Here is a 15454-nt window from a genome sequence, read left to right on the forward strand (position 1 = left end):
GACTGGTGACTGGGAGCGGCTGCCGAGACCACATAACACTGGTCCTGAAAGATCTTCATTGGCTCCCAGTACGTTTCCGAGCACAATTCAAAGTGTTGGGGCTGACCTTGAAAGCCCTAAACAGCCTCAAAGGCCCAGTAGACCTGAAGGAGCGTCTCCACCCCCCTCATCCAGCCCGGACATTGAGGTCCAGCACCGAGGGCCTTCTGGCAGTTCCCTCATTGCGAGAAGTAAGGTGACAGGGAACCAGGCAGAGGGCCTTCTTGGTAGTGGCGCCTGCCCTGTGGAACACCCTCCCAGCAGATGTCAAGGCAATAAACAACTCTTTTACTTTTAAAAGACAACTGAAGGCGGCCCTGTTTAGGGGAGTTTTTAATTTTTGATGCTGTCTTGTTTTTAATATTCAGTTGGAAGCCACCCAAAGTGGTTGGGGAAACACAGCCAGATGGGCAGGGTATAAATAATAATAAATTATTATTATTATTATTATTATTATTATTATTATTATTATTATCATTATTATTTTGTCTAGTCCTCCTTTAAAGCCATCATAACCATCACTGCCTCCCATAGGGCTGATGGGAGCTGGACTCTCGATCCTTAAACCTTTGCCACCTATATCAGGGCCCCTCTTACCACTTGTATAGAAGGCCTCAACCCAACTGCACTGGCTGCCAATTAGTTTCCAGGCCCAATTCGAAGTGGTAGTTTTGACCTGTATTGCCTTAAACGGCTCAGGACTGCCTCTTCCCATATGATCCAACCTGGACCCTGCAATCATCATCTCAGGCCCTTTATCGTGTGCTTCCTCCACAAGACGTCTGGCGGTGGCAGTATCCTTCAGCAGTCATTGCTTCTCAGCCTAACATACTGTATTTTTTGCTCTATAAGACTCACTTTTTCCCTCCTAAGAAATAAGGGGAAATGTGTGTGCGTCTTATGGAGCGAATGCAGGCTGCGCAGCTATCCCAGAAGCCAGAACAGCAAGAGGGATTGCTGCTTTCGCTGCGCAGCAATCCCTCTTGCTGTTCTGGCTTCTGAGATTCAGAATAATTTCTTTCTTGTTTTCCTCCTCCAAAAACTAGGTGCGTCTTGTGGTCTGGTGTGTCTTATAGAGCGAAAAATACGGTACCTCACAGGGTTATTGTGGAGGCAGAGTATGTTTGCCACCTCTAGCCGCTTGGAGTGTAGGCTGGAGATGAATGAAGTAAACAGATGGAAACGCTTTGGTTTACGCATCATCCTATTCTTCTCTCTTCAGTGGTGGTTTGTTATTCCTACACAAGCACCACCTCAACCCCGACGTCCACCCCAGTCCCGAGCGGCAGCGTCGCGACCGTGAAATCCCCCAGGCCCGCCAGCCCGGCTTCCAACGTCGTCGTCTTGCCAAGTGGGAGCGCCGTTTACGTCAAGAGTAAGTGACACCAAGGAAAAGGAAGGCCGGCCTCCTCCAGAGGCAGCTGAGGTCTTGAGTGTGGCTTGGGGGGTTCTTTGATTTTGAATGTCATACGCCAGGCCTTCCCCACCACTGCTCACAATGTCCTGCAAACCTTGGTAGCCTCCCTTTGGGCTTGGCAAGAATGAATGGATGGATGTAAGAATGTGTTTGAAACAGCCCGCAGTTTGAGCTGTGCAAATGGGTAAATTCAGAGATGTTGATTGGTAAGCATTGGTCAGTCTCCTGGTCAGTAGTGCAGCCAAAGTCCAGGGCCCTGCAGCTCGGGGGGGGGGGGGTGTCTCCAAATGACAACCTAGAGAGTAGCAGTTTAAAAAATAATAATAATAATGAGTTTTCCATTTTAACAATCCAATCAAATCACATTAAATATTCCAAATTATACATATACATTTCAAATAATCCAAATATTCTGCCGAATTATAATTTTTTTGCTGGGGCTTCCCATGCTTCGAGTTCGGGGGGGCTCTGATCATCTCATATCTCTGCTGTTTTTAATAGTCATTTCTTATTGTTCCTTTAATTCTTCCTGTCGTTTTCCTTCTTTCACTGCCTCTGAGTTGTTTCCACAAGCGAGCTGAAGTGAAATGATACGTTTCTGTGTGGATTTAATTGTATGATACCCCTCTGTCCATGCAACATCTCCTCACACTGTTGGCATTTCTTTTCTTTTTTTATAATAATATTTTATTAAGATTTTCACAAAAAAAAAAGAAAAATACAAAAATAAAAAAACAATTAAAAACAATTCAATCTTTCATGACATATCTTGCATTTGCTTGTTTCTCGGACCTCCCCACACCTCCCCTCTTTGTATTCCAGTTCAGTTTATTTATTCAGCAAATCCTTTCCCTCTTTACCTTTATCCTTATCTTGATCTTAATATATTATAGCTTTATCTTTCCACCTGTTAACATTCCATTTTTGCATATTCTTTCATAACATTATTGCTAAAAACCCTTTAACCTCAATCCAACATCATTCTAACATTCATTAATTTTGCAATATTTCTGTAAATAGTCTTTAAATTTCTTCCAATCTTCTTCCACCAGCTCTTTTCCCTGGTCTCGGATTCTGCCGGTCATTTCCGCCACACACTGTTGGCATTTCTGCCGAATCCATCCAAAAGTCTTTTCGCTACTGGCAGCCGCCGTTTTCTCTCAGTTCCGATGAAACAATTCTGGGCGTCTGCTCATTAATTTTCCCAGACCGGTTGCACCAAACCTTAGCCTTTCCAGGGGAGATGTACCAAATCGAACTTGAAATACAAATATAGTGACATATTAAGAGCTCACCCGCCCCCCCTAGAGAGTAGCAGTTGATGAGGTCAGTGGTCAGCAGGTTGTCTCTTGGCATGTGGGCCAGCTTGGGCTGGGGAGGTTTGAGCAGTGCTCTGGGTGCATCAGTGCAGGGGAGGCTACCGGACTGAGGCATCCCTCTCGTTGGCAGGCGTGAGCTGCTCAGATGACGACGAGAAGCCCCGCAAACGTCGCCGCACCAACTCCTCCAGCTCCTCCCCAGTCCTCCTGAAGGAGGTCCCCAAGGCCGCCACGCCGGTCACCAAGACCATCACGGTGCCTGTCAGCGGCAGCCCCAAGATGAGCAGCATCATGCAGAGCATAGCCAACTCCTTGCCGCCCCACATGTCCCCTGTGAAGATCACCTTCACGAAGCCGTCGACACAGACGACCAACACCACGACCCAGAAGGTGGGTAGGGCTTTTCGGTATGTGCGGCTGAGAGCGAGAGGTTTCCTTAGTCTACAGCAGGCAGCCCCAAACTCGGCCCTCCAATAAACATGCACAAACTGTTTATTGTAATATATGGAGAGACGACTTGAGGATCTTTACAATTTTATAACATGCAGCTAGAAATATGTGTTGAGAAACCAGAGAAAGGAGGTGAGGGACGTCTGGGGGTGGGGTGGGAGGTTGGGGTTTTTTTTGTTGAGGGGGGTGGGGGGGAAATGGAGGGAAAAAATAATCATGTGGATGATGTATTTTTGATAAAACCATTGTGTTGAAACTTCCAATAAAACAACAACAACTCTGCCCTCCAGATGTTTTGGGACTACAACTCCCATCATCCCTAGCTAACAGGACCAGTGGTCAGGGATGATGGGAACTGTAGTCCCAAAACATCTGTAGGGCTGAATTTGGGGGTGCCTGGTCTACAGTCCCTGTGCAATCCCAGCCACTGTGAAATTGAGGAGCATATATTTCTGACAGGTGACTCTTCAGAGCTACCTGCTGTCACCATTTTGGCTTTCCCAGTCTGGGAAAGAATAGCGGGGGCCAGCCAATCAGAAGTGTGAGGCGCTCCAGTAAGTTTGCCGCTCGCATTGCAATACGCTCACAAATGTGGGGAGGCTGTTTCACCCCGAAACCGGGGTAGAGGCTCAGCCCGTCCCAGTCTACAGACTGGAAACTGCTATTGACACCACCCTGCAACACCAGTTCTGTTTAATTGTCTGTCGTTTTTTCTCCCTGAGTTCCTCTGTTATGTGCTGATGTCTTCTCCCTTCAGTAAAACCCCATCCACCACATTTCAAAAGATGCTGCCTATGGACCAGCACATGTTTGGTCCCAGAAATAGGGCAGAGTCACAGGCTGCCAACTCCCCTAACAGCCTGTCTCATAGGGTGGCTGTGCAGGGAAATGAGATAGCCTTGTCTGCGGATGCAACCTCAAGAGCTGCTCCCAAGAGAAATGGCAGGCTGTAAGTAAGTTTTAGTGAACCTCAAGCGTCATCCACGTTTTGGAGGTTGTCATTCAATCGCATATTGATAAGCGAATGCAATAATAACCAGTCAGTTTGGGCGACGTGATTTACAAAGCCAGTTGCGAGCAAAAAGCCAGTTGCGAGTGATGGCAGCGTTACCCTTACTCCGAATGGACAAATGCTCCTTTTTGGAGCAGCGAGGGGCTGTCGGCACAAGGGGCGACGATCGAAACCTTTTTGTGTGCTCTCTTTTCCAGGTGATCATAGTCACCACGTCTCCCAGCTCCACCTTTGTCCCCAACATCCTCTCCAAGTCTCACAACTACGCGGCCGTCACCAAGCTCGTCCCGACGTCGGTCATTGCCTCCACCACCCAGAAGCAGCCGGTGGTCATCACCGCTTCCCAGTCCTCTTTGGTTAGCAGCTCCACCAGCACCTCTACCAGCGCCTCCACCGGGGGCTGCTCCACCCTTTCCTCCGCTCCCAGCACGGTCGCTGTGACCACCGTGGTCTCCTCGACGCCCTCCGTGGTTATGTCCACAGTTGCACAGGGTGAGATGCTGGCTTTGCATGGGGAAGGTTCTGAGATTGTGACACCCACTGCCTTGGGTGAAAAGAGAGATGCAGCTGAAAACTGCATGCTACGTCTCATTAGGGTCTTCCAGGCTTCCTTTGTGTGCTGCACTTACCATCTTTCCCCGAAAGTACCGTATTTTTCGCTCCATAAGGCGCACCGGACCATAGGGCGCACCTAGGTTTTTTTTTGGGGGGGGGGATCAAGAAAAAAAATCTTATTTCCCCCTCCCAGCCCCATTGAGCAAAGAAGCCAGGGATGCGGGTGGCGCTGTGGGTTAAAGCCTCAGTGCCTAGGGCTTGCCGATCGAAAGGTCGGCGGTTCGAATCCCCGCAGTGGGGTGCGCTCCCGCTGTTCGGTCCCAGCGCCTGCCAACCTAGCAGTTCGAAAGCACCCCTGGGTGCAAGTAGATAAATAGGGACCGCTTACTAGCGGGAAAGTAAACGGCGTTTCCGTGTGCAGCTCTGGCTCGCCAGAGCAGCGATGTCACGCTGGCCACGTGACCCGGAAGTGTCTTCGGACAGCGCTGGCCCTTGGCCTCTTTGAGTGAGATGGGCGCACAACCCTAGAGTCTGTCAAGACTGGCCCGTACGGCCAGGGGTACCTTTACCTTTACCTTTTAACCTCTCCAGCCAGGAGAGGCTGCGCGTGGCTTTGGCAGAAGCTAAGACAGCAAGTGGGATAGATCCCGCTCACTGTCTTGGCTTCATTTTTAGCCGTGGTGCTGGGACGGGGGGAGCCCGAGCTTCCCCCAGCCCCCAGAACAGGTCCGGGAGCAGCGGCAAGGTTGTGAAGCCTTTGGAGCGCAGCGCGAGTTCCCGCTGCGCTCCAAAGGCTTCAGACGGCTATCCCTGAAGCCTGGAGAGCGAGAGAGGTGCTCACCGACCCCTCTCAGTCTCCAGGCTTCAGCGAAAGCAACGCATAGCCTCCGGAGTGCGCGCTCCCTCTGCGCTTTGGGGGCTTCGCGTTGCTATCACTGAAGCCAAGGAGCCTGCATTCGCTCCATAGGACACACGCATATTTCCCCTTAATTTTTGGAGGGGGAAAAGTGCATCCTATAGAGCGAAAAATACGGTAAGACATCCCCCGAAACCTACTTCCAGTTTTGCCTCTCACTGTAATATAAGGCATCCCCCGAAAATAAGACCTCCCCGATAATAAGGCCTTCCCCGAACATAAGGCCTCCCCGGAATATAAGGCCTCCGAAACTACCGTAAGGCGTCTGACTCCTCTAGACCATAGCGGTGGGCGCCGCCACGCAGCTCACTGATTGGCCACAGCGCAGCCAGAGCTGTGTGAGGTCTCTTTAAATCAGAGAGCCCGCGCCGCCACCAGGACAAGCTGCCGCCTGCTGCTCGCTCTGCCCTGGCGAAGTCTGGCGGACTCGCAATTAGACAATAAATGTGTACCGTATTCTTCATGGAAAAAATAAGATATCCCCTGAAAATAAGACCTAGCGCATCTTTGGGAGCAAAAATTAATATAAGACACTGTCTTATTTTTGGGGAAACAGGGTAATGATGAGTTGTACAGTGGTACCTCAGGTTAAGTACTTAATTGGTTCGTTCTTAACCTGAAACTGTTCTTAACCTGAAGACCACTTTAGCTAATGGGGCCTCCCGCTGCTGGTGCAGTACGATTTCTGTTCTCATCCTGAAGCAAAGTTCTTAACCCGAGGTACTATTTCTGGGTTAACCTGAAGCGTATGTAACCTGAGGCGTATGTAACCCGAGGTACCACTGTACTTACTAATGTTGTTAATGGGGCAGTTAGAGACAACCCCACTTTCAGTGCTGCAAAAATCCTGGGGCAGCGCACTGCTTCATTTCCACTCTGCGCATGTCCCATAACTTCTGGCTGTTGCAGAAATGGTCAAGTGCCATGCTAGGTGCTGTATTCTTTCCAGTTTTATTACTTCTTTTGTTTCTTCCATATTCTAACCTGCAATACGTTAAAAACAACAACATAAGATATACAGGACGTGGTGAAAACGCAACTGAAGGCGACGACAGAGTTACATATGTCTAGTCAACATGCGACCACCTCCATGTGCATCGCTACAACCTGGAAGTGGCCGGGAAAGGGGGGGAAACTGGCTTATGCATGCTCTACCGTTGCATGCTGTAACCTGGAATGCAATCCCCATGCAAATTGGGGGTTGCCTGTATAAATGGGTGCTGGATGCAACGGATGGGATGTCTTCAGCCACAAACCCACGGGGCACGCGAGTGAAACCCAGCCAGATGTGCGGGGTATAAATAAATTATTATTATTATTATTATTATTATTATTATTACTACAGTGGTACCTCTGGATGTGAACGGGAGCCCTATTCGCATCATGAGCAGAATGCAACCCGTGTCTCCGCGGGTCGCGATTTGCCGCGCATGTGCGTGACGTCGTTCTAAGCGTCTGCGCATGTGCAAGCGGCGAAACCCGGAAGTAACCCATTCCGTTACTTCCGGGTCGCCGCGGGACGCAACCTGAAAAGATTTAACCCGAAGCGACTAACCCAGGGTTTGACTGTACAGTGGTGCCTCGCAAGACGAAATTAATTCGTTCTGCGAGTTTTTTCGTCTTGTGAATTTTTCGTCTTGCGAAGCACGGTTTCCCATAGGAAATGCATTGACGGTTTCCCATAGGAACGCATTGACGGTTTTAAGAAAAAGGCGCAAGACGTTTTCGTCTTGCGAAGCAAGCCCATAGGGAAATTCGTCTTGCAAAGCAACTCAAAAAACAAAAAACTCTTTCGTCTTGCGAGTTTTTCGTCTTGCGAGGCATTCGTCTTGTGAGGTACCACTGTATTATTATAACTCGGGTCACCTGAACGCAGTGTGGGAATGGGCCTTGGCTGTGACTCAGAGGTTGGTAATGATCCAAAACAAAGGACAAAGCACCAAATGCTTGCCTTCCTCCTCTCTTCAAGGAGTCTGCACATCGGCCATTAAAGTCGCAGCGGCCCGGTTGCCTTCGCCCAAGACCCTGGTGGGGGCACCGACCCAGATCCTGACACCGTTTCCTAAACAGCAGCAGCAGCAGCAACAACAGCCGTCTCCCAAGCAGCAGCTTCAGCAAGCCCAGCCGCAGCAGCAGCAGCTAACCCAAGCTTCCCCCGTGGCCGCCCAGCAGCAGCAACAACAGCAACAGCCTTCCCAGCAGCAGCAGCCAGGCCTGCACCCCCAGCAGTCTCCCCTTCCGCCTGGCATCAAGCCCACCATCCAGATCAAGCAGGAATCAGGTACCGATCAATGGGTTGCTCCGGGCGTTAACTCACTGCCAGGTATTGAGGAAATGAACCTATGCTGCCAGTTCTCGTAGTAGACCAGTAGAAAGTAAGCAGCACATAAGCGGCGCACAAAACGCTACCAAACCATTCTACGTTCTGAATCTCATATTAATAATCCAGAAATTGAGAGAGCTATGTACAAAATCTACTACAGAAGCCACAAACAGAAAACTCATTCAAATTGTGTCCAAAAGGAAGATTAAGGCTTTAAAGTTCCTTTAGCCAGGCTTCTGTAGATATCAACAAAGGTAAGTTGGATCAAACGAAGTGTTGGCGATGTTGCGATCGAGAGTTAGATATCAGCGAGGACAAGTTTGATCAAACGAAGTGTCAGTGATGCTATGCGCAAGAGTTAGACAGGTTTGTCACCTGTTTCGCCCATGAAGAGTCTCAGGCTTCTTCAATGAATTCTCACGTTTTGATATATTTATAAACATTCAAGTTACATTTCTTCTTAGATTAAGCTACACTATTTAATTTCTTTCTTCAGGAAATTCTCCCTCAAGATTTTGGTGTATTTACATACATTCAACTTCATATGCTAAGTTCTTTCTTGACTTAAGCATTTATTCATTTGATCAAACAGAGGAGGAGAGACGAACACAGAAGGAGGGGGCAGGTAGAGGATGCAGGCAGAAGAAAACGACTAGAATTAATCTGGAATGGAGCTTCAGCTAAGCATATACCGTTGAATTTGCATGAGTTAAATGCTCCTGTGATGCGGCTCCCCTGTGTTGCGGGGAATGGTTTGTTCTGTCTTTCTGTAGCTATTTGGCCTTCCTCTTGAATGTTTGCTTATTACGTCCACCTCCCACTCGTGATGCCTCTTTTCTTTCCTAGGGGTCAAAATAATCACCCAGCAAGTGCAGCCCAGCAAAATCCTCCCCAAGCCAGTCACAGCAACTTTGCCCAGCAGTAGCAATTCCCCTATTATGGTGGTGAGCAGTAATGGGACCATCATGACAACCAAACTGGTCACAGCCCCTGCTGGTGAGTGATTCTTTCCTATGCTCCGTAGAGGGTGGAAAGCATTTTAAACTTGGGAAACAAGCTTAAATGGTGATGTATCTAGGGCACAGTGAAGATGATCATACAATACAGATTGTTTGACATATTTGAATCATTTTTAGCCTACTTACATGAGAACACAAGTAAGTTTGTGTACTAAAAACAACAACACGATTCCTCCATTCTCCTCTTTGTTATGACGTGGGGTCCACACTTTGCCAAATTAACATGTCAGAGACAAGGATTCCTACCTAGTCTTCTCCCTGACCTGCTGATTTTCAATTTCCAAAGACTTGTGTGTCTGTGTTGAGGAGCATTCAGTCCTGTGGAACAGCCAAGACACCTCTCCACTTGTACAGAATTTGCAAGGGGTGAGGATGATGATGATGATGATTAATTGAATTTATATACCGCCCTATACCCGCAGCTCTCAAGGCGGTTCACAGAATAAACGTGAGCATATAACTTGCGCAGTTTTAGCCTTCTCCCTGACATGCTGATTTTCTGTGTGCAGGGATTTGGCATTTGCGGAGAGGGACATTGAAGTGCTGCCATCCCATGTCTGCCTCGCCGAGACCTTAGGCTTGCCACCTGTCCAGGGTTTGTGTGTGCTTATGTGCATGCGCACAGTTTTGGCAGTGTTCACCTCCCATTGGTGTCTGTTCATTTAAAACATCTGTACCCTTGCTCTTCAGCCTAAAAGGCTCCCGGAGCAGCTTGGATACAATCAAAACAAAGCCGTCGCTCCCCACAGGCTTGCAGTCTAAAAAGCACAACACACAAGGGGAAAGCGGCGGCGGGAGGAGAAGAATCGAAACTCAGGCTCCACTTTCTGAACAGCGGTTCATACAATGGCTGAGCTCTGATTCTCAGCTCGCCGTATCGGTTCCTCTCGCTGATGCCTCTGCTGTCTTCCTTTCCCTCCCCCCCCCCTTTGAACCAGGAACTCAGGCGACCTACACTCGTCCGACGGTCAGCCCGTCCATTGGGACACGCATGACTGGCACGCCGGGCGCCGCCACTTACGTCAAAACCACCAGCGGCAGCATCATCACGGTCGTCCCCAAATCGCTTGCCACCCTGGGAGGCAAGATAATCAGCAGCAATATTGTTTCCGGTAGGTAGGCCTGTGTCTCGGAAAATGCAGGGACCAGACGGGTCAATGGAGCTTCGGCTGGGTTGTCTGTGTGTTGCTGCTGTATGTTTGAACAGCAGTAGGCTGCAAGAAAGAATTATCATTATCATTATTGATGAATTATATTTATATGCTGCCTTATGCCCGCAGGTCTCAGGGCAGTTCACAAGGTAAAATTACAATATAAAAACCACAAAATACATAATCAAAACAGAAACAGCTGAATAAACCACACACACTCCAACACATAAGATAGAGTTATATTGACATAGATATAGATAGATAGTCCCAGGATGGAAAGATAGAGGAATTCCAGGGAAAGTATCTGTTAGGAAATGGTACTTGTCACTGGTCAGAAACTAGACTTAAATCCTAGAATGGGGTTGTTATTACTGCTCAGATTTGATGAGGGAAGTCGCAATGTTACAAATAAGGACTTATTAAAAATTTTACCGTCAGCATGCTTGACAATAGCTAGAAGGTGGAAAGATTTAGGAGACAACTTGCTGTCTGAATAGTACCAGCAAACGTGAACATTGCATTGAGGGGGAAACTGACGCAATAGGTGAAGTACAAGGGACAGTTTAAGAATGACAAAGAAAAGCTGCAAGCCACGTTGATTAAATACATAGCACAAAAGGAATGTAACTGCCAGCAAGTGACCTTCTCAGAAACATGATTGTTTACAGTATCATCTTTGTTTACAAAGAGGGAGAATTCCGGTCATAAGTAAAGAAGAGCAAATGTATCACAGTACGACAGAGACTTAACCAATGCTCTTGACTATATGTTACTCGTACATTTATGATGATATACGCTGTCTTGTTTTTGTCGCAAAACGAAATAAATTTTAAAAAAATAAAAATGGAGGAAGCCTTTCCCTGCTTCCTGTGCAATGCAACAAGAAATCTTTGCAGTAACGGCAGTCGCTGGCCCACGCATGGAAACTCCATTTTTCTTTGTAGTCGAAAAGACAAATGAATGCTGATCTGTAACAGTGGCATATTTTTAGTCTGTTTGTATTTTAATTCAAACCCCCTTCCCCTGGAAGCTGGTAATGTTCCGAGCAAATACCACTGCGTGTAGACCAAGCTGTTGTATTTTCGCTTTTTTTGAAAGGTAACTCCTTGATGAAGACCTATTTCCAACAAAAAGGTACCCAAAACTAGAAACATTTGCATGATTCCCCAGCCCCAGCCCAGCCCCCTCCATGAGATATCACAGCACCCCTCACCCTGTGACTTTGCTGGTGTTTTACCCATGAGAAGCTGCAAAGCCACATGAGATGACACGGTCTCCTGTTTTAAACTGAGATCTGGTCTGGCAGGTAAAAAACAGCTTTGCCAGTCAGTTTTTCCAGTTGGATCGGACCTGATATGAGGTTGTGCCCCTGGCCTATCAAACTGTCCCCTTCCCAGGGTCCCTGTGCCCTCTGGTGCCTGGTCTGGAAGCCCCTGTGGCTACAGCTCCCCAGTGACTGCTGGCCAGCTTAGCTCCCTCCATTGCATTGAGTTGGGGAAGTGGTTATGGGTCCCTCTGCCTGGAATGGGGGGGGGGGCGTCGTTGGTGTTTTTTTGTACTTGGTGCCCCCTAAATGGTGCTTGGATGAGGCCGTTTTAAATTGTAATGCCCTGGGGGAACCGCAGCAGTAATGGGCCAAGCACCGCTGCTTCTAACCGAACCTCCTTTCTATTTCCCCTCCCACTCGGGCAACCAAGGAACTACGACCAAAATCACAACCATCCCCGTGACGTCCAAGCCCAACGTGATCGTGGTGCAGAAGACGACGGGGAAAGGAACCACCATCCAAGGGCTTCCGGGCAAAAACGTGGTCACGACGTTGCTAAATGCGGGGGTAAGAGAGAGGAAGTGTGATTATCGCTATTTCACCATCGTCATCAATACCCACTGCCTTGCGGGAGACGCCTTTGGGAGAAGAAAAGGCTAAAGAGTAGACCCTCCTTCCATAGAATCATAGAATAGAATCATAGAATCATAGAGTTGGAAGAGACCACAAGGGCCATCGAGTCCAACCCCCTGCCAAGCAGGAAACACCATCAGAGCACTCCTGACATATGGTTGTCAAGCCTCTGCTTAAAGACCTCCAAAGAAGGAGACTCCACCACACTCCTTGGCAGCAAATTCCACTGTCAAACAGCTCTTACTGTCAGGAAGTTTAGGTGGAATCTTCTTTCTTGTAGTTTGGATCCATTGCTCCGTGTCCGCTTCTCTGGAGCAGCAGAAAACAATCTTTCTCCCTCCTCTATGTGACCTCCTTTTATATATTTGAACATGGCTATCATATCACCCCTTAACCTCCTCTTCTCCAGGCTAAGCATGCCCAGCTCCCAACATTCCGGCAACTCCTGCAGCCAAGCTGGTGCCAAATGTATTACTCGGATGGTCCAGCTTAAGTTTTGTGTATAGCTTGCTCTCCACTAAGCATGCAGTAGGGACGCGGGTGGCGCTGTGGGTTAAACCACAGAGCCTAGGACTTGCCGATCAGAAGGTCGGCGGTTCGAATCCCCGCGACGGGGTGAGCTCCTGTTGCCCGGTCCCTGCTCCTGCCAACCTAGCAGTTCGAAAGCACGTCAAAGTGCAAGTAGATCAATAGGTACCGCTGCAGTGGGAGGGTATAGGGGGGAAATTGCTTGGTCCCATGCAGGTGGAGTATGAGAGGAGAGCAAGTGAGTTAAGTCACATAATGGGTGTGATTTTTTAAATTTTCTGGCCTAGTCTCACCAAGGCAAACCTGCAAGTTTTTTCCTCAGGGAGAGAAAACGATCCAAGCGGTGCCAGCTGGAGCGAAGCCAGCCATCATCACTGCCACCAGGCCCATTACCAAAATGATCGTCACGCAGCCAAAAGGGATCGGGTCTGCCGTCCAGCCAGCTACCAAAATCATCCCGACCAAAATTGTTTATGGGCAGCAGGGTAAAACACAGGTATGCTTAAGAACTTTGGGCCGGGGGGGGGGGGCAGGGCTAACGTGGTTTCACCACCAGCATAAAAATAGCTTTTTAACTCTGCCTTGCTTTGGCGAGCAAGGCCTTCTCTGCGCACTGGGTCTGGGTTGTGGCCACTAGATCTCGTGGGAGCGTCCCTGGGCTTCTGGAGCCGGCGTATGGAGAAAGTCGTGCTTCCCCAGTAATGTGGAGAGCTAAACAGCTGTTTTTTGCCCAGTTTTCCTGCTGCAAAAAGAACTTTCAAGCTCTCTACCTTGCTTGCAGGATATCAACCAGCATCTTTCAGCTGTGTATGTTTGAAATCATATTGTGTAGTCCATGGATTTTGCAACCTCCAGTTTTCCAGGACACAATTGCATTTTGAAGTTTGAGGCTTTGACTTAACTGTGGGGCCAGTTCAGCTGTGTAATTATTATTATTATTATTATTATTATTATTATTATTTTGATTTATACCCTGCCCTCCCCAGCCAAGACCGGGCTCAGGGCGGCTAACACCAGGTATAAAAACTGTTGAATAAAATACAAATTAAAAACAAGATTAAAGTACAACATTAAAATGCAGCCTCGTTTCAGTAGAAACTCAAATCAAAAACTTTTTGGGGATGAAAATGTCAAATCTTCACCAAGGCCAACTATCCAGACTAGTACTACGTGGGCCAGGAAAAAACCAGGGAAGTCCCCAAATAGGAGTACCATCACAGAAGGAGAAAGGAAAGAGCGGAAGGGGATCAAGTTGATTCCAAGCCAAAGGCCAGGCGGAACAACTCTGTCTTACAGGCCCTGCGGAAGGAAATCAGATCCCGCAGGGCCCTGGTCTCATGAGACAGAGCGTTCCAACAGGCCGGAGCCAGTGTTGAAAAGGCCCTGGCTCTGGTTGTGGCTAATCTGACTTCCTTAGGGCCAGGGACCTCTAGGGTGTTCCTATTTATGGACTGTATATTCTTCCAATTTGAGAGATAAAGGGTGATGGAGAGCACTTCCCCGGCTTCCACAAAAAAAGCCTTTCTAAAGAAAAGTCTGAAAAAACAAAAGCCGAATCTTTAGTGGAATTAAACATATGCCTCTGTTTCTGTGGGGAGAACGGGGTCTGGGTCTTGTCCCACCCGGTGCCGGAATGTGGGCCCCAAGAACTTTGCATGGGGATAACGTTGCCCTTGGTGTGAACAAATGTCCACCCCTGCTGTAAACTGCCCCCCCTTCTTTTCAGGTCCTTATCAAGCCAAAGCCAGTGACCTTCCAGGCAACGGTTGTGAGTGAGCAGACAAGGCAACTGGTCACCGAAACCCTTCAGCAGGCTTCCCGGGTGGTGGAGGCGGGGAACGCTTTGCTGCCAGAGGTGAAAGAGGAACCCCAGGCGTACACAGACAGCAGCTCTTCTTCAACAGAATCCTCACAGGGTTCCCAAGGTTAAACCTGCATAGATCTCCTAGCATAATGTGGCTTGGGTTGGTTTTTATATTTTCCCAGAGGTTGCGTCCCCAAGTTTTGGGGACTTCCGAGCTGAGACCAAATGATCCGAGTGGTTCCTTTGCAACTCAAAATGATTCTGTGGTTCGGACTTTGGGAGCAGATTGGCCTTGGCTGGCCTCATGAGCTTGGCTTCTGAGCTCTGCGTCCCCAACCGTTCTGCATGCTCATAAGATGTCCTTTGATCCTGTTGTTAGTGCGTATCTGTCAATGGAGTTAGAATCATAAAATTCTACAGCTTGGACAGTTCCCATTGGTGGCCAGCCCCTTAGTCCCGGTTACCACGTTTCCTTAATCATAGCATGCAAGCACAGTGCCCTTAAAGGGACATGCGGCTCCATGCACACCCACAACAGAGCCTGCGCACCTGCTGATGCAACAGTACAGTGGTGGCTCGCAAGACGAAATTAATTCGTTCTGCGAGTTTTTTCGTTCTACGAGTTTTTTCGTCTTGCGAAGCACCACTGTGTATTGACGGTTTCCCATAGGAATGCATTGACGGTTTAAAAAAAAAGGTGCAAGACGTTTTCGTCTTGCGAAGCAAGCCCATAGGGAAATCCGTCTTGCGAAGCAACTCAGAAAACGAAAAACTCTTTCATCTTGCGAGTTTTTCGTCTTGCGAGTTTTTCGTCTTGCGAGGTACCACTGTACTTGGTTTCCTCCTATTTCCATCTTTGTCTGTGATCATTTTCGTAAGAAAACATGGCCTCCTAAATCGATGGCCAACAGGGAGCAGCAAAGTGCAAATTGGAGGAGGTGGGAGGAACAGCAGCTTTGACATCCTTGAAGTTACATGAAATTAGTTTTGAAGAGTTGGCATCCAAAAAGCTCCCAAGCTG

The 15454-nt window shown here is 48.3% G+C and overlaps 1 protein-coding gene across 15 annotated transcripts in view; it reads left to right on the top strand.

Moving 5' to 3' along the window:
• EMSY (EMSY transcriptional repressor, BRCA2 interacting) overlaps window positions 1-15454 on the top strand; it is a 46846-nt gene that overhangs the window by 13432 nt on the left and 17960 nt on the right. For all 15 annotated transcript variants that reach the window (XR_014510166.1, XR_014510167.1, XR_014510168.1 and 12 more), the window contains 10 exons: window positions 1262-1414; window positions 2906-3165; window positions 4435-4729; window positions 7678-7989; window positions 8878-9027; window positions 9989-10162; window positions 11300-11335; window positions 11899-12035; window positions 12952-13125; window positions 14356-14554. Coding sequence is in view for 10 of the 15 variants with exons in the window: in XM_083436088.1 (XP_083292214.1) it covers window positions 1262-1414; window positions 2906-3165; window positions 4435-4729; window positions 7678-7989; window positions 8878-9027; window positions 9989-10162; window positions 11300-11335; window positions 11899-12035; window positions 12952-13125; window positions 14356-14554 (1890 nt within the window). In the remaining 5 variants the exon portion in view is untranslated. The remainder of the gene's footprint in view (window positions 1-1261; window positions 1415-2905; window positions 3166-4434; window positions 4730-7677; window positions 7990-8877; window positions 9028-9988; window positions 10163-11299; window positions 11336-11898; window positions 12036-12951; window positions 13126-14355; window positions 14555-15454) is intronic.

The sequence above is a fragment of the Podarcis tiliguerta genome (genome assembly GCF_965153285.1).
Source record: "Podarcis tiliguerta genome assembly, chromosome: 4".
Lineage (NCBI taxonomy): Eukaryota > Metazoa > Chordata > Lepidosauria > Squamata > Lacertidae > Podarcis > Podarcis tiliguerta.